The following is a 19,818-nucleotide window of genomic DNA, read 5'->3' on the forward strand; positions in this document are numbered from 1 at the left end:
GTATTTATCACATGTGTGCAGGCTCCACCCCCTCTTTACAATTCTGTACTCTATAACTTTTTATAAATCCCTTTCTAATCTCCCTTGTGGCTTCTTTAAAGTGGCTTTCCAGTTAATGCAATTGTTTATATTTCCAGTGGAACACTACATGTATGCACGTATGTATATTTGACTGCAAAATTTTCCGACAGTTGGCCATCAGCACTGCACAGGAAAGACTTAATTGTTGGTGGGTACCTGAAGGAAGACATAAAGCTTCAACTTAATAGGGAGACTGGAATACCTTATCTTAAATCTCTCATTCTTGATGACTTTCCCATTAGACAGAAGCATCCATCATTTGAATTAGGAAAAAAAAGGGAAACTTGCAAGGGTTGCTCTACACAAGGCATTTATTGTGCTTTTGAAATTCCTCACCCATGGTTGATTTGGGTGCTTTATCCATCATTCTCATCCTGTGTTTTTCTTAGCATTTCCACAGATTTTTTTATGACAGTAACGAGCCACTGGGGACTAGTATGCTGTGAAATGCTTCAAAATGCTTGTGTGTTTTTTCCAGTTCTGTTTTACGGTGGCACCACCTTGTGATTGTGCAGCGAAGCAGACAGAAAGGCAGAGAAAGAAAAGTTCTGGCTGGTATGGGGATAGTGCGGATGTGTGAAGGAGCTCCTCTTAACCTCACAAGAATCTAGAAGCAGAAGTGGCAGTAAAGTAGAACAATAAAGCGTATTAAAAGTCTAATGTAAAAAGCCCCAAGTTAAATGGGCTGTTGAAATACAATCATAGTATGCATATTCACTCTTTGAAGACCCTATTACTACACAACTGCTCCTAAATGCCCTTGCATATTAAATTTATAATGCTGTATACAGAAGGCAAGGCGATGTCGAAAGGCACACCATCACATTTTGAGAACCAAACCAAAAGTTATATAGCAGACATACCTCTAGCATTCTCCCAATATTTTTCCTTTAATGAAAATCTGAGGTGTGTGGGGAGACAGGGGAGAGACCATTTGGAATGGAAAAATTTGGGATTAAGGGAAAAAAGTTTAAACATCTCCACAGTTCCCCTCTTAAATTTTACATTCTGCTTTGGCTGTTTTTTAAAAAATTATTAAAGTACAAACACAGTGGGCAACCTTCAAATGTGTCTGCTATGCCATTCTAGCTTGGTCTTAAGATGAGATAAGAGCATCTTTTCTGAAGAGATCTTTGCCCTTTGTTCAAGAAGCAACTGGATATACTAGCTGTAGCTGTATATTACTCATTATACAGTACATACATTGTATACTATGCTGTGTTTCCTTTCATTGGTGCAAGGAAAGTCCTTTCATAGGTGAAATTTACAACAATGGGGTAACTACCAGGGCAGTTGTGGTCCTTCAGTGCTCTTTGCCAACAATGCCCATCATCCTTCACCACTGGTTATGCTGGGTAGGGCTGATGGGAGTTTTGGCCCTCCAGGTGTATACAAGTTGTTCCACAAGTTGCTCACCCCAGAGCTAGTGCTTCAGCTCATGTAAAAAGAAATAAGGAAGGGGCACATCACTGTCTACAGACAGAGCTGCAGCTCCCTGGACATGATGATTATTCTTCCTTCCTTTTGAAATAAGTGTCAAAGATCTTTATGGATGCTTTTGAGACTGGTGAGTTCTGGAATTTACCTTTTTTTTTCTGGCAGGGAGAAGGAAAGAAAGCGAAAAACAAGAATTTGTGTGTTGCTGGAAAAGTATTTGTAAATTCGTTTCTCACATCTGTAGGTTAAAAACAATAACATGTAAAAGAAATATAAAGAAGGGGGCTTTCTTTTTCCTACAAAACACTGTGTCTCAGTGTAATTTCAACTATAAATGCCATGTGAAGTATAATTCCATCCTTTTCCTACTGTATTGGAGTTTGTAAGTCAGTGGTTTAAAAGTGCTTTCCTATATATTTGCATATTAAATTATGTTCAATCATGTTTGTCTTCAAGGTGTTTGCTAGTGTTTTATTGGGGATGTTGATGTAGGTGTTCTCCTTCATATAAGCTTAGTGGTGTTGTATAATACTCGTATATTGGCTGCACTCGCATGTTATGCTAAGCCCACTTGGAGAATAAGCTGCACATGAGTGAGTTGTTCATGAAACAGTCTATGGTGCAGCTGACAGATAGTAGGGCTCACCATGACTTGTTCTCCTGCTGCTTCCCACTCTTCCAGCTGGTATCCCAGTGTCCTCCTTGGCAGAATCCATCTTGTTTCCCCCTCCCCACTGATTACTACCCCTTTTTAGTTTGCCACTGTGAGGGTTTGTTTTGTTTTTGGGGTTTTTTTTTTGGAGCATCAAAAATACAAAATTGGGGTAGTTGTCTGATACGTGTGGTCTTTGCCTGTCAATTTTCTTGTACATTTCCACTGTCAAGGGACAATGGAAACATATGGGGAAACTGACAAGGAAAGATTGCATTTAGGCTAATTATCACATTATTGCCAGGGTCCATAGAAACTGCAGCAGTAAATGCTCCAAAAATATGCTGGAAAAGTGGAGAGAGCGAGTCTCTCCCCTTTCTGGACTAGCTGGGACTCAGAGAAGTGCTGCAAATGTGGAGAACACTAAAAGTGTCAATCAAGAGAATTACACTGCTAAGTGGGAGGTCTGGTGCCATCCCGCACCTACTTTTGGCACTTGCTTTTTGGTGACTTTCAGTTGCCAACTCAGCAAATGGTGCAATTGTGCACAAATTATCCTATATACAGCACTGCCTTGTCAATTTCCGTATATGTTGCCTACTCCTCAGTGTTCTCTTAGCAGCTAAAATGTAAAATAAAATCAACAAGGCAAGATTACACATATTGGACAGCCCTGACTACACATTTGTATAACAATAATAGCAATAAATTACAAACATTTACACAATTTTTGAGCCAAAAAAAGTTGGCAAACCAATGGCAATTGCTCCAAAACGCCACCTGGGCATCAGTGAAGAGGTTGCTACTAGCAGCTGCAAAGATTAGCCTTATTTATTTATTTTTTAGCGGATTTATACGCCGCCCCATTCGCCTAATGTGGCTTACAAATAAATATCATTAATACAATAAAATACAATTGGAGACATCCTGGCCAAAGTTGTTAAAATCAATAAATAAAATCAACAATTAAAATGCCGTTTAAATAAAAAGATCTTGGCCTGGCGCCGAAAAACAAATAACGACAGAGCTTAATCAGAAAGGAGGGTTGCCATTTGCTGAGTGGCTCATTAGTCAATCCCTGCAACTTACAGTAAAATTGATCTTCTGAGTTCAGACAACATGCCATGGATTAAACAACCCCAGAACAAGCCATGGATTGTCAGGGTGCTTTGTTGCTGAAAAATGACCCACCCTGGGGTGAATATTCTAAGTTCAGGCAACCCAGCAACCATCATGGTTATGTGCCCAGGATGGGTTGTCGTCCTGTGAACCCAGTCACCATGGCCTACAACTTGAATTACCAAACAAACAGAAGGCATTTAATTCAGTATTAATTTCATATGCCTTGGTTTTATTATTCAATAGATGAACAAAGCAGGAAGAAACAGATGCTAAGACATCTATCAGTAAAGCACACAGAAATATTTGGCCAGAGTCACTCTATGCAGAAACCACTTTATTAGTTTTGTCAACTGGTATTATTCAGCTACTACATACATTCCAGATGATTGCAAACTTCATACATATTAGTTCCCTCAAGAAATATGTAAACGAAGATTTACAAATTCTGATTCAATTGGATGCATTTCAATGCATGCTGGAAAGGACAGCATGTTCAAATTCTGCAGCATACCTGAAGTATCTTTTTTTTAAGGAAACTATACAAACTAATGCACTTATTAATGGCAGATATTTTCTTATTGCCTGCTTCCCTATGTGATATTTAAAGTCCTGTAAGTTTCAACTGCCTTTGGATGCTTACCCAGGTTCCACAATATGAACTTAAACTAGAATCTTAAATTTTGTAGGACAAGTGGCAGAGTTTTCAGCATTTAATCAGGCTTGATAGTAATATATACATGGAGGTTCTTACCCTGCCTCCCCCCCCACCCAACAGGTGTACAGTTCTAGAACAGGAGCAATGATTGAGAGTAAAGTCTCCATTTTTTTCAGTAATAAGCTGAATATGATCTTCACTTGAATAATACCTGGTGTAGACAGACCAGGAAAAATGCTACATAAGGAAAACAGATCAAGACAGGAGAAAGGGGGAAGCATCACATTTATTCTCCACCAATTTGGCCAATCAGTTCCAATTTCATAATGCCCAATTAATCTAGTTTTCTAGGAAGTGGGTTTTATGTGTGCATTTCATCCTCCCACAATTCTTTGGGTCACAATGATAAAGTCATATGCAGCTAAGGAGCAATTGTGTTAAAAAGACGCGAACAGGGCAAAAAACACACTGTCACTACCAATCCTACTAGCTGTTCTTGGGCCTCCAAAGTGAACATGTAAAACACTGGTTAGGACATGAAAGGCCCACTCGGAATGCCCGTTGGCAAAGGAGACCTTTGCACATTGAGTCCGATGGGAGATGCTAGGTACATTCAGCTGAACACAGTAAAAGCAACTGCCCTTCTCTGCCTTACCTATTACCCAAATGTGTGCTCCTCTTCAAAGCTTCCTGTCCAACACAGGAAGCTTGGGGAGGAAGGCATGTCTCCGTACCCTTGATACACTTTCCATCTTCACAGGTTGCTTGCATACCCAAATAGGCTCCTGCTATTCTGACGGCCTTTTGCTCAACAATGGGGCAGAAAGCACCTCTAGCCACTATCCAAGTATCCCTATACTGTGGATGATTCCAAAAGGAATTCCCCGATATATCCTTATTTTCCATATTGGGAAGAATGGGAGCAACCATGGGGCAAAGAGGTGACAACTTTCACCATGATTGTGCATAGGAAGGAAGGGCTAATTCCACTACCCATGTGCCACTGTCACAATTAGTGGGGCACATTGGCTATTTAACAACTTAAAACGAATACACACAACACAAAACAACACGTTTAATGTCTTGCTGCAGAAGAACGCTCTTCTTACTTGATAGCACTTTCTCTGCTATAATTGTAATATCACGTTGTGTTCACTGGTCTCTGAATGTTACAGAAACAAACTTCAATTCAGACATATTTTTCATGTAAAAAATTGTCAATTCTATACAGAACAGGAGCAGCAGACCCAAAATATTTGCTCTGATCTGTAGACAACGATTGGGTTCAAACAACACATTAATCCATACTCAAGGCAGAAGTGACTTGAGCAACTGCCTGATTATACTTGGATACCTGGGCTGGGATACAGACATCTGACCTGTTCTTAAGCTGGTGATAATCAAAAGCTGCTATGCTGGGAATGCAGCAACAGGGATATTGGTGCACTAGACCAAAGCAAAAACATTGCAGTCTGACATGCAAATAAGATTCCGTCAGCAAAGGTGTGCAGAATTACAGTGAGGAACAATAGCTCTAAAGGGATCCATTTTTCACAAAGTGAGACCTCTTGACTTTTGTGGAATCTACAAATAAGTCTGCTTAGAGTACTGTAGCTTGTTTCAGGAAAAACTGCTTCAGGAAAATGTGTACAACTGTTTCCTTCTAAACGTGTGTGAACTGTCAAGTAACCTGTGAGCAAGAAAGGGACGGCAGCAATTTGTGTTTTTGCTATGTCCCTCCTGTCAACAGGTGAGTTTTTTGAGGGGCACAGAGGCACAATTCAAGCAGGTAGTTGCTACACAGAAGCTGCTGGAAAGGGTTTTGCAGGAAATACAGCCATCCAATAGTCATATTGTCCAACAGCGTCCAGTGGATCACTGTGGTTCATACAGGAAATATCTGTGATGGTGCCAGCCGTACAGTGGAACTTATCCATGCAAGCAGGAATAAGTCATGCAGTTGCTTTTGTATTTTCAAATGGCTTTTCTCCAGAAGCTTCCGGCGGAACTTTGTACCATCTGGCCTTACCTACAGCCCCTGTGTTGACGCTGCAGGAAACTGCACCTTGTGGGAAATGGATTATGCAAACATGACCTGAACAGTTTGATGGGCAGCACTATGGGAGGCAAGATATGCACAAGTGAAACTCATGTTGATCTTCATCACCAGAGTGAGGTGCTATTCCATTGCTGAAAGTTATACCATAAGCAAGGGACTAACATTGAACTTAACATTTCTTTGTGGTAAAACTTCTTTTTGGAACCCACATGCATCTGGTACATTTTCCCTCGCAACTGTATTAACAAAAAACTGAAGATAAATTATCCCTGGGACTTCTTTGATTTGAAAGGCAATAGTGAGAACTGTATGGACTCGGCCCACTCAGTGTTTTAAGATTTGTTGCCCAAACGAATTAAAACATTCTCCATTACATTAGCCAGCATGCATACAGTAATTGAACCAGTCAGTGGATGTTCTCTTTCAATGACATACACAGGACGACACATGATGAAAAGAACAAAGCAAAACAGAATGGAGTGTATTAACTGGATACGACTACAGAGGATTATCTTTAGAGAGATGGCAATGTCCTCCAAAATTCAGCAATATGGCAGGATAATTTTTCAAGACCTGAAGATCTTTATGGTCTTCTTATGCCCAGGCTAACAGTATCTATGGTCACTGAAATGAGAAAAGGTAAAAGCCTTAGTATTCACCAACACAATCACCAACTCAAATCTAAATGTAGACGGAATATACCAACGTGGGAATATACAAACCCTTTCAGAGATTCAGCAAAATAATCATAACCCATAATAGACTGAGTTCTTACTTTCATCTGCACTCAAAGAGCACTTTGCCCTTGAAGCAGCTGCAGATTTAGGGGTATGTTAACAACGGAATCCAATTGAACATGTCAGCTGATCTACACTTCTATAAAAATAGTGATCAATGCAAAGATAAAACAATGAAATGAGAATATAAGAAATACTCACTTCACTTAAAGAACTTAATTTCTGTATCAACACAGTCATAGAAAAGGTCCTCCACTTCAGAAGGATCGAGAACTTTTGAGCTGCTAATGATGCTCTCCATGGCTTCCAAGCCTTGTTTTTCAAGGTCTAACATGGTTCTTCTCAGTTTCTCACCTTTTTCCTAAGAGAAGAAATGACCAACATGAAACGTCTGTTGAAATGACATAATCACATGAAAACGTGCGTGGGCACCCATACGTTTTCTGATGCAATACCAAGCTATCTATATCATCTATATGCATATCTATTAATGTGACACCTTCAGAATAATACATCTATTGTGGGGCAGAGTACACCATGACACCTAAGGAGCAGTCATCAAAACTTGAAAGTTGCACAACTACTGAGCAGAGAAGGAGAAAGGAAACAAAACAGAGTAGTATTCCAACAGCCAATCTATGCAAGAATCTGTATGAAATTCATTTCACAGTGCAAGGCACAGACAAATACAACATTACAATATTATAATACATATCATCCTGATTTTAAAGGGTTATTCAAAGTTATCTTTTCCTCAACCCACTCAGTGCTTCCTTTAAATGAAGGACACAGCACAAGTCTTACCGCATCGCTCTCCATGACATGCCGGGCCCACTCATGTGCCTTGTAGAGCTCATGCCTACGGTCCGGTTTGTCCTGGAATTGGGGAATTTTTTTCACAGGATCATCACTACCAAAAATGGGTGACTGAACTTTTGGTACTAATTTCACTTCATCAACAAAGATAAAAGGTTTAAATATGGACCTGGAAAAGATCAGATGCAGCACCAATGAGTAATGACAGTTATAGTTAGTCTGTACTGATCACCTAGTAGTTTGTTGTGCTTATTTAAAACAAAAACAAACATCCCTCCAAACTTGGATGTATAAGTTCTTTAAAATATTTGAGTCATAAGAAGCAGAAGCATTCACTGAAATAGAAGGACATAAGCCTTAAGAAAGACTGCATTTGCTTTTTAAAATCTATGGTATATTAAATCCTTCTTAATGTTCAAGTTTTAGGTCTTCTCTTTCTTTTGTCAAAGACTGAGCCATTATACTTGTGCTATTTTACCACTCCATTCTATTTAACTAATAGAGGGCACCATGAAAAGTATATCAGGAAAGAAACTGAATTTTAATCATGCAGCATTCTACATGGGCTTCAGCTGAAATAGATACATGATCGTTTAGCAATACTTAAAAGGCTAAACTTTTCTGGGGAGTAATCTGTACATATGCTCATATTAAAGTATTTTCTGCCTCTTTTACTCTGGGTCTTGTGTGATATGTTAGATGAGAAGTGAAACACATTTTCAGTGAATTAGCATTTAGCATTGGGAATTCGTTTACATTTTCTTTTAAAGTGCTTAAGATAGACTTTGTACATTTGTAATGCAAACTTCTTTAGCTTTTCCAACTTTTTCTATACACACAAAATGCAGTGTAATAAAAAGACCAGAACACTGATGGTTGTCTACTTATCTGCCTTGCTTTAATCGTTATGCTAAGAAGTGTTCAAGAACAACATACAATTTTTTTCAAGTAGTAAAACACACACACACTTCTCTCTAAATTAATTTTACTGTTTTCTGCTGAGCCTTTTTTCTTTTTGATACCTTTTATTTATAGAAAAGATATTTAAAGGGCTTGCTTTTAGTCAGAATTCTTGTTCCATTATCATAGCCACTATTCTGAACAAGTAATAACGCCACAATGAGGATGATTAAAGGATAAAACCTACTGTATGGCATGCTAATGAAGAACTATTGATCTTTTCACCAGGATTTGCAAAATGGCTGCTATTTTCCCAAATACTTTAAGGAGTTTATTGGGATTATCATCAACTGCAATCTGTAGAAGAGCTGTAAACCCTTGCCCTGAAAATGACAAGAATGATCCAAACAATTGTATTGACAAAAAGACAAACACTGCTTAGGAAATATTGAACCAGAGGTGACTAAGCTTACATTCACGCACAAAGGTACGATCTTATGCATATTGAAAAAGAAAATGGTTCTACAGCTCCCAGGACACTCTGGCCAGATGAGAATTGTAAGACTTTTTTCTGTTTAAACATGCATGGGGTTGTACTCTAAATAGCCTTCAGTGAAGCAGGGATGTTAGCAAGAAAAAGAAAGGGGGAAAAAAACCACACAGAAAAAGCCATAGCAAGTTCCCATTCCCTTGAGAGAAACTTGTTAACTTACTCAAGGTATAAATGTGCCAGTAAAAGCCTCTTTCCTCTACCTTCTGCTAATGGTGATCATATTCAAACTTAAAGCACTAGTAATTGTATAGGTTATTTGCCAACACTATAATGCAGAAGCAGAGGAAAAAGGCAAGTACAAGGAAGCATAAATGAGGTGCACAAAATTATGCATGGTGTGGAGAGCACCCAGGGTTACCCCATGAAGCTGATCGGCAGGAGATTCAGGGCAGATAAAAGGTAGCAGTTCTCCATACAACACATAGTTAAACTATGGAATTTGCTACCACAAGATGGCCTCCTTTGGGAAAGCATTAGACAAATTTGTGGACGAGGCAACTATGAATGGCTACTAGCTATGAGGGCTATCATTGCCTCCTGTATCAGAGTATGCCTATGTACAATAGTTGCTGAGGAATGCAAGCAGAGGGTGCTACAGCGTTCATGTCTGGCTTGTAGGTTTCCAACAGACACCTCTCTGGCCACTGAACAGAATATTGCACCAGATGGACCCTTGGCCAGATCCAGCAGGAAGTAAAGTTTTTTCAAAGTGAAGCCTCATTTCAAGGTTTCTGATCAGGAAGAGGGAAGGGTTTGGCAGAGAAGAGAGCTCAATGAATCATCTGGCATACAGCTTACAGCATATGATTAGCGTGGTATGAATAAATATTGATGTGCTTAAAACAGAAGACATCCCCTGGAGAGTGAGAAGCAACCTCAGTGCAGCAGAATCTACAGCTGGCACTCCTGCTGAGTCAACCTGGCTTTCAGTTAGTCAAGCAACTAGACACCAACATGCTAATATGGTTGCAATACTGAAATTAAAGCAGGTACTGCCTACCGTCAGAGCAGTTAACAAGCACAGGCACCTATCCTTCAGACTTGCCTATCTTATCTAAACTTGAGACACCAATAGTATTGTAAAAATGCAGCCAGGCAAACAAGAAATCCTTTGAATGTTCCCTTGCTTTGGTTCACGTTGCACCAGTCAATTCAACTTAATGGAGACATTTCTTGGGAGAAAAAAACTTAAGGGCAGGATGGCAAGCATTCTCATATACCTTGATGGATCCGGGGTGCCTGTGAAATAATGGATGCATGGGGAACTAAGGTTTTCAGGTAATACAGACACCATGCTCGCTGTCGTAAGAAATGACTCTGAATCCACACATATACCACCAGCCTTATCACGCAGGATGTCAATCATGGTTTGCACAGTGATGTTCCCTGAAAAAACATCAGAGGCAGAGAACATTAACAGGGCATGATCCTTAAGGAAGCAGTAACTGAGAAACGAGATCATAACTAGTGTGGAGCCAAAATGTATTTATATTGTATGTATTTTATTGTATGTATTTTATAAATGTATTTATATTGTATGTATTTTATTTTAATGTTTTATATTTTTAATTATAATTATTTAACTACTTGTTGTAAGCCGTCCCGAGGCTTCGGCGAATGGGGCAGCATAAAAATGTTTTAATAAATAAATAAATAATAAAATAAAATAGAAGAACACCATTTTCTACCTCAACTGCCACTTTAAAGAAGAAGTTGCGCAGAGCAAGAAGATCTATGCCCCCACCCCCAATTAAGCAGATAAAAGGGACTGTGTTCTGCATGTATTTGCACGGTTTCCTCATTTTTGAAGTAGCTACAGCAACTATTCAAAGGGCACTTGCACCAAAATGCCCAGCAGGATCTTCCTCCCCTCTCAGCAAGTGCTCTGCCATAAGGGAAGGAGAGAATTGCAGTTCAGAACCAAAGGCTGTTTCTCTCACTAGCTTTTGAGAAAATGTCTCCATGCCTTTCCAGATGTTACACTTCACTAGTAAAACAAATCCCAGGAAAAAATAAAATATTTTTATTTATTTTAAATTGCAACCTTCATCCACCAGATCATGTGCCCTAAAAATCATTAAAACTTATCATAAAGCCAAAAAGCACAGAGTGAAAGCATGCAGTACAACAAGATTTGAGAAAAGCATTAAAATGGAAGCACACCAATACCTTATACCAAATAAGAGCATTTATGTCAAACTTGGCACTGTCTGTAGTTTTCAAATACTTTTAAAGGGCAGCTGCCTGTAGAGCACTTATGGTAATCTGAATGAGAAGTGATTAAGGCACGAATCACTGTGACTAGATCTTCCTTCCTCACAGCTGGCAAAGCAAACGAAGCTGCCATCAGTGCCATCAGACCATTTGGGAGTAGTGCTGGATGCAGTATTATTCTCACCCCAAGCAGCATGCTTGATCTTTCAAAGAGACTGCTGCCCCATCCAGAACAGATTGTGCCCCTACTCCCACTTTAGGTTGTCCACTGCTCAGCTGGACTGCCATCTTGCCTGGCTTAAGCCGGAGCTTGTTCGCTCACAACCAGTCTCTCTGTTTATGGTTTAGGACTTCCATAGTCTCTTTAGTTGGAAAGGACCAAAGAGTATCCTCTGTTTATTGAGGCCCTGCCTCAACTCTGAATGACCTGGCCAGTGGTTGCATGTGGATGTGAAAGGAGAAAGCAAAGCCCTGAGGGGCTCAATATACCCATGGGGACCTATGAGTAATAGCCTCTTAGTACCACCTTCTAGGAACATTCAGTGAAATAGATTAGGAATCACAGCAAATCTAAATTCTCTACTTACCTTCTTGCTTTTCTAGGATTTCATTCCCTAAACAACCATCTGGATGATTCTCAGCTTGAGAAAATACTTGAGCAAAGTTGAACTCTGCATCTGTGGTCCACCATCCTTGACTTTCTGCGTAACCTCTAAGCTCAGGATGCTCAGCATCAATTTTTGTCATTAAGCAAAGCTGGTTGCAAATACACTTCACTCCCTCTATAAGAGAAGTCATACAACAAAAGAGAGTTTTAAGAAAACAGTAGAAGACCCATGTCTTCCATTGGACAATTGAAAACTCTAGCTAGATCCATTTTGCCTCCAGCAATGTCAGATGAACTAGGCATGCAGATGAAATTACAGATCAGCACAAGACTTAATCCACTGAACTGTGCAAAGCAGTGTTGGATTCCAAGCAGCATACTCAGAATCACTATTTTCAAGGTGTAATATTCTGCAGTTTGTTTGAAAATTACTTGCATCAGGCACCATTGTACTAGAATGTCTCACAAAGATATCCTAATGAAGAGGGCAGAAGGAGAAGAGAAGTAATCCCTTCTAATACTTCTATGCCGTAAGTAACTCCTATCCATCCCTCACCTCAGCATCTCTGTGAACCAACACAATGGCCCAGTCGGCACATGAATGCTAGCCCAAGATTTAGTTTTACATGCATAAGAAGGAATGTGCCTTTATGAAGTACCAAGCCAGAGCACTTCCCACTCAGTCAGAAGGAAGAGGCAAAAAACACAAATTGGAGTCTCATTGCCTCGTCCCTTCCTGTGAACCAAGACTTATGGTTCAAAGGAAACTTTAGTCCATTTTGAAACAAATGAACCTCAAACTCTGGATTGTTTGTTAGGTTTATGTAGCATTAATTGTTGTTTGCTTGTAATTTCTTTTTAAAATCACAGTTCCAGATTTGCACATGAAGATGAACAATCAGGAAAAACTAGAGCCATGGCTTTAAGGCATAGATGCACAAATACAGTGATAAGTTTGTGTGTGCATCTGTGTGTGTGCGCATACTCGTGTATGTATGAAATAACCATGCATGTGGAAGAGAGTCACTAGATACGAATGGATAATTCTGGCACATGATCACTGCATGAATGAGGAAATAAATGCTCCACATGCAAAACTAAGCATTTATTGAGCAATAAAGCATTCTGGATCATGACCCCAAACTCAACCACCCAGCATAACAGTAGTATTCAGAAATTGCTCCAATAAGCAAGAAGAGAGGGGAATAGTTTTACAAATAACAAATCAATAAAATTGGAAGGTTCTAGATCCTATCTCTTTACATATACACTACCCAGTACCTAAGATAATTTTTGAGGCTTTCCTCCAGGAGCTCCTGTTGAATCAGGTAAGGTGGGTGACTGCTAGAGAAAGAGCCTTTTCCATAGTTGCACCAAAGTTGCAGAAAGTGTTCCTCAGAAATGATCTTCTGGTGCCTATTCTGTGCTCTTTTCAGTGCCTCTTTATTCCCATAGATGTTTTAGTTTCTGAGTTTTAAAAATGTGGCAGTGCTTTCAAGGTTCTTACACCAATGTTCTCCTGTGCAGCTAGTTTTGCGGTTGTTTAATCTGTTTGACATCTGATGCCTGTTTTATTCCTTATCTTTATTATTTTAACCTCTGCTTCTAAACCACACAAGAACTTCAATTACAGGGTCATTCCAAAGTATACTAATAAGCAAAATCTAAAAATCCTTGAGTAATTCTCAAGGAAAAGTATGTGCATTTCTTAGCAGCGGCTTTGATAAAAATGGAAACAAACCTGTAATTTTTTCTGCAGCCCAGTATTTTCCGACAGTCTCCAGTACCCATGCTTCTTTTCTGTCTACTATCAGATAAGCACTCTGGAAAGAATGGCACGCATTCCCATCTTCATAATAATTTCCACCTTGGCCATGCTCTTCTAACAGAGAGACAATTACATCCAAGGCTTCTTTAGCTGTTGCACCCCTTTCTAGACCAAGCCTGGAAACAGAACCACAAAAAGTGGGGAAAAGAACACAATCCTGTGTAGATTTAGACAGAAAAAAGGTCTGCAACTTCCAGTCTGCCCACAAAACCAATCAAAGGTAGGATGTGAAGAATATGAAAGGGAATAAGGATGAAAAAGAGAAGATGGTAAATCTTTAAGTGAAAGGCTGATTCTATGGAAAATAAGAAAAGTCATGGATCCCCTGACAGTGTGAATAGAAGCTGCTTCTCCCACCCACCCCCCCTTAGGATCAGGACCATGCACGGGGATGCATTTGAGAAATAACACTTTAGCTGTGTGTGTGTGTGTGCGCGCGCGTGCGTGCGCTTTCTGTGTGTGAGAAAGAAGCAACAAAATGCTTTACTTCACTCCAAAATTTTAAGTTTTGTACAGAAATGAAGTAAAGCCTGACACTCTGAAATGCACAGATCGAGACTCAGCGCAAGCCCTGACTCAGGAACCTTGGCTATCCACATGTAAGGAGCCCTTTCAACCTTATTCTTCTCAACCACCCAGAGAGCTTTAGCTATTAAACAACACAGAAATGTAATAAACAAAGAAACAACACCACACTGAAAGCTGCATGACTGGATATGGTTGTGCTGCATTCGACCTTGAGTACTTTGTTGTGATACTGGTGAGTAGGGCAGTGATTTCCTCAATGGTTTCTTCTTCCAAAAGCTCGCCTTGGCCAGTCTCCCCTTAATGGTATTATCATTAGCTTATTCAACAAAGATCAAAGGGTTAGTCAGATTAGTATATTTCATATGTCCCTAATGTTGTTTAATAGTAGCCTGCAGTTATCATTGATAAAAAGGGAATACAGCCCACAACTGAATCTTGCTGGGGTGTTTGGATGTAAGCTGATTTTCTCCCATTTAAGACTGTGCTTGTGTCCTGATAGATCTTTGTTTGAAAAGCAAAATCAATTTGGGGATAATGAACATGGAAAATGTGCAATCGTTACTAAAGCTGCCAAATAAGCAATGATTCCATTACTGAATTTTGCTTTGACAGGAGACCGGGAAAGAGACACTTAATCTAGTTATAACATTATTAAATACAGTTTGGATCTTTCACTTTCCAGCTATTCCAAATTAATACAATTGTACTGTCCCACATGATGAATCACCACTTGCAGTAACAGTTGTGAAACCTACTTGTGTGTAATACTTGGACACTGTTTCTATTCTCCAAGTGAGAAAACTAAGCGAGAGAGATAATACACTTGTTCAAACATTTTCTTCAACAAGTTGAGGAGTGCAGTGCAGGAAAGCTACCACTGTCGAAAATCTCATTTGCACCTGTGTTAGAAACTGATTCAGTGCCTTTCTTTTTTCAGTTTTTGTTTCTTAGCATGATGATTTTCTCAAAATAGCTCCACTGTACTATAGAAAGAGGATTGGCCAAAGTAACCATATCAAACTGGCACAGAATAACATGATTTTTTAGTGTTTATTTTACCATCATGCGGATTTTAGGCAAATGGTTTTCATGGGAATGCATGAACCAGAGTAGGTCAGCAAATTAATTATTCCAAGCATACAAATCAGAGTTCCAAGGCACAGCAGGATGTTTTGCAAAATGAGGGATAAAAAAGGAACCCACAGGCTGTGCAGATTTACAAAGTAGCTGCTGCTCTTTAAAAGCACATTAGACTGCTTTCTTGCTTATCATGTCTGGTCATTCAGCAAATGAATGCTAAAGAGCACCTGATTATTACTCTCAGGAAAAGGCTCATTTGTAGCAAAATATTTGATAGCTTTAAGAGAAATTAGAGCAAATAACACATTCACAACTCGTAAGGCAATGTTTAGAATGAATAGTTGGCATGGCATGTGCCACAGGGAACCCTCCACGCAGCAAGTCTGTGCAGAATTCTCAAGCTCTCAGTGTGCTTGCGAATTCCGCATCCTAAAAAAATGTCCAGCACTCATATAAGTACAAGACTATAATTTATTGAAGAGGGTTGGAAATAGCCTACTGACTAATGACTGATCCATAATGTGGTAATCAAAATCACCTACCTGACAAGATCCATTCCTAGAAGAGCTTCTGTTTCAGAGGCGGGCTCTTTGGTGACAATGGCTTCATTTGCAACGAAGACTCCATGCTCATTGGCCCCCATTTCTGCTCCCCATAGCCAGGAAGGTCTGCTCAGTGCTATAGCATGTGTCTTGGATGCCTGGTCGATCTCAATATATGTGCACTACACAAGAAGGGAAAATCAGATGGCATTGCTCCAGAAACAGGAAGCACTGTCCTGCATACATGTTGCCTTGGGGCTATTCTACCTGCCCTAGGTAAGTAGGCAAGTGGCAAAGTTCATTGTTCTCACAGGTCACATCTACTCAACCCAGATGTGCATGAGCAGAGATGAACTGCAGCAACAGCTGGCTTTGTGCACCCCTGTCCTTCTCCTGTGAAGCTGACAGCAAATTTGAAAGATTTTATTTTTAGTTTAGTTAGCAATGGCCACCCTGGGGCCTGGGGTGCCTGGGGCAATTGCCTGGGGCGACAGATTATATTTGTTAATTTTATGATCAGATTCATCAAGAAACCAGGATTTCTGACACTGGAGTGGCAGAGTAAACTATAGTTAAAGTTTACCAGATCTGGATGACCTGGTAAGCAGTGACTGATGAAGAGCAGAAGCTTCTGAAGTCCTTCTCCTGCCCACAAGGGATGAGGAAGGAATACTTGGGCCTAAGGCTCATTGCAACTTCTGCACATCAGGCTAAACCTCAGCTCCAAGGTCTCTTTCCAGCCCAAGAAGTTATGTTAGCCTAGTTGTGAATCTGTCCATGATCAGAAAGGATACCAGTCTTCTCACAAGCACCAAGAATAGGCAAGTATTCTTTAAGTACTTTTAAAAAATTAAACATAAGACATTCCAGCAGACATCTACATAAACTGGTATCATTGGTAGAAGAGAAATAACTGATTCCCAGTAGTAGTAAATGAAGTCAATTTGATTTTATAATGTGACCTTTTAGTAAATATAGGGCTAAGGATAAACAAGTGCTTTTAGCTTTAACAAACCCTGTTCAAAATATGTTAATAAGACTTTATAAGGGAAATGGAAAAGCAAGTATATGTGTCCCTCTCTTTTTGTAAAATCTGGGACAAACTTTCATCAGAAAGCAGAGCATAGTACTTTTTTCATTAAGGCCTTTGTTGTCCAAATCACAGTCTGCCTCAATTGATGTCAGACTGGCAGTGCTAGGAGTCAAAAGTACAGTAGAAATGGGACAATCAGTGCTCTTCATTATAAAACAAAAAGGAATTGACTTGGACTTATGTCTCATTGGTAATAGAAAGACTCTGACATATTTGTGACCTGAAATTCATATTGCTTTAAAAAGAATAAACTTTATTTGTTTTGTGGTTAAAAGATAAAGTTAATGTTGTTCAGCCTTCCTTTATGAACTTAAAATGCTCATTTTTGATTTCTGTTTCTCACTGCTTATCATTTTAATCTTAGCTGCCTGGCACCAACGCTTTCAGATTTATTTGGAAATCCTCTAACACATCACTTTAATGCAGGGTTGATAGTATTTTGCCCTATGTCAGTCTGAGATAAATCAGTAGCTTTAGAGCAGTCTTTCAAGCTGCTGCTTTCCACATGTGGGCTGCAACTCCAATCATTCCCAGCCCACATAATGGGAGGTGTAGCCCAGAACAACTCAAGAGCACCAGACTGGAAAAGATTGCCTTAGGGAGATGCAAAAGGTGCTTCCTCCCCACTCTGCTCTCTTCCCACATGTCTGATGATCAATTATGATAAATGACCATTCCTGTTCCATTAACTGACGCAGGTTCTGTGCAACCCACTATATAACACACACTATTCCTCCAGTCACTTCTTCCCATATATAGCTGCTCAGTGCAAAATTAAGCAAGATCACGTGGTTTGCTCTACTAGAAACCTCTGTCCCTTTTGTACCAAATCGCACGAATCCTGAGTATTAAGGATTATTATCTTACATTCTCACCAGTGACATTTCCTTCACAGCCTATTTTTCTTATATTGTTTTCCATTTCTGACTAATTCACAGCTCATATCTCTATCATAATGCATGAGGTGCCATTTAGCTCTAGTATTTTCGATGCATTACAAATGAGAAGAAATTTAGCACAGTTTGTGCATAACATCAGAGTAACTTCCAGTGTCCTGTTTTACCACCCAGTTCAAAGGGCTATTTCCCTGGTAACCCATCAGCTGCAATACAGTTGGAGGTGTTCACGCTACCAGAATGAGGTTGAAGGCAAGCCTGAAATCATTATTATAGTATGTCGTAAGTGCTCAGAAATCAAACATAAAATGACTCCATATACCAGTATAGTCACTTGCCCCCTAAGGAAAATCCTTTTAACCCTGTGCAAATCCCACTTTGTAAAATGACAGCTGTCATTTTGGTAGCTGTCACATTTAACTACTTCAGTAAATGGAGTGGCTTGTACTTTTGCATGTTCCCAAGGTCACAGAACCTTGAGAAATGAGTGCAGAAATTGTGGCAACTTTGGGACACATGAATTCCCAGCATAAAAACTCAGGATCTTGCAATGAACAAGATAAATGAGCCCCCACCCCCTTTTAGTGAGTTAAAATCATTCATAACTTTGCTTACATATGACGTCTCACCTTTTGACAGCTTTCAGATGCAACTAAAGTGAAAAATAAATTCACTTGCAGCTTCTGTGGGGCAATGCCCAAAGTGGGTATCAGCTAGACTTTGCCAGTGGGCCTCATCCTGCACTCTGCCCACCCAAAGCCCCCATTTCTGCACCGGCACAACTGCAAATGTTCACAGTTGACTGGGAGGGGGGGCAATTTAAACTTTTTTTCCCCAGATATTTGCAAACATTACTGGGAACATTGGGTGGCCCCTACAAGATGCCACTGGGGCACTTTGAAGGACTCTCCATACTTGTCAAAACAGGGATTGCCAAAGCCAAGATAGCTAGCCTTCACAATCTCCAGGGAAAAAAATGTTTATGGGGGGGGGGGAACTGTGATAAGTCTTAAACAGCTTACAAACACAGCAGGGAAGGGAAGGCAACTTAGTTCTCCCGCAGTGTCCCCTAGGAACCCCAACGGAGGACAGAGGGAGGATGGGAAGGAGGGAGCCAAAAACATACAGTGAGCCTGACGCTTTCTACAGCTCATTGCCAAGCTGGGCGAGTATAATGCATGGGGCAACCAGTAAAGTGGAGGTAAAGCGGAGATATACATGCCATTTAATTTCACTTTCCAAGGCCATAGTCTTCTGACAGCAGTTGGAGAATGGTCTTCTCAGAGTTGCTGTCTGGTTCATGCCTTTAGACAGCTGTTCCCAGAGCATCCGTGTGGAAATGCTCTGCATGCATGCTCTTTGCAATGGATGGAAAAGAAAAAGACCTTTGGATTGTTGCCACAGGATAAGGGTTTGGGAGGTAGGGCTCAGTACCTGACAGAAGGCAGAGAAGGAGGTGAGCTTTGGATTCCTGCCAGTGACAAGAGGCTTTTTAGTGGCAGTTTTTTGGTGGTGGTAGCTATGAGTCTTGGGGACCATGCAGCCCTGCTTCTGCCGCATTGGGCCGGAGTGGAGGCAGGAACATGCAATTAGATTGATGAAAAATCTAAGAGGTGTAAAAGATCTGGGTATATGCAGTTCTCAAATGTTGTATTCCTACATTTTTATTTCATTACAATATAAATGCTATGGAATTAATGCATAAGAAAATCTACACTAAGAAGGTAATTTTTTTTTTATTGAAAAAGCATGTAATTAGGTGTATCAGGGCACTGCAACCAGGTGAATTCTCACAAGGTATTATGCATCCATAGCGTGAAGCCCCACAAATTAAGTATGAATTAAGCTGTTTTGTTTACCTCAACTTTGCATCCTGGATCATGAGTAGCTGCAGCAAAGTAAACTACCTCCTGTACCTCCTCCGGAGGCCTTGCAGAATTCTTTCCAACTATTACAAAGCCATCTTTAGTATGTGGTGGAAATGCAACAAAACAGTAACTGGGAGGTGGAAGCGCCAT

At 40.0% G+C, this 19,818-nt stretch overlaps 1 protein-coding gene across 1 annotated transcript; it reads right to left on the reverse strand.

Annotated features, from left to right (window-relative positions):
• Nucleotides 1–6,502: 6,502 nt before the first annotated feature.
• SCRN1 (secernin 1) lies at nt 6,503–19,818 on the reverse strand. The gene is made up of 8 exons (XM_044450756.1): nt 19,660–19,818; nt 15,812–15,993; nt 13,575–13,777; nt 11,814–12,008; nt 10,233–10,398; nt 7,548–7,728; nt 6,945–7,104; nt 6,503–6,630 (listed from the first exon to the last, which is right to left on the reverse strand). The coding sequence occupies exons 1-7, from the start codon at nt 19,816–19,818 to the stop codon at nt 6,946–6,948; spliced, it is 1,245 nt and encodes a 414-aa protein (XP_044306691.1). The 3' UTR covers nt 6,503–6,630; nt 6,945.

This window comes from Varanus komodoensis, unplaced genomic scaffold (genome assembly GCF_004798865.1).
Source record: "Varanus komodoensis strain SLA01 unplaced genomic scaffold, ASM479886v1 scaffold68, whole genome shotgun sequence".
NCBI lineage: Eukaryota > Metazoa > Chordata > Lepidosauria > Squamata > Varanidae > Varanus > Varanus komodoensis.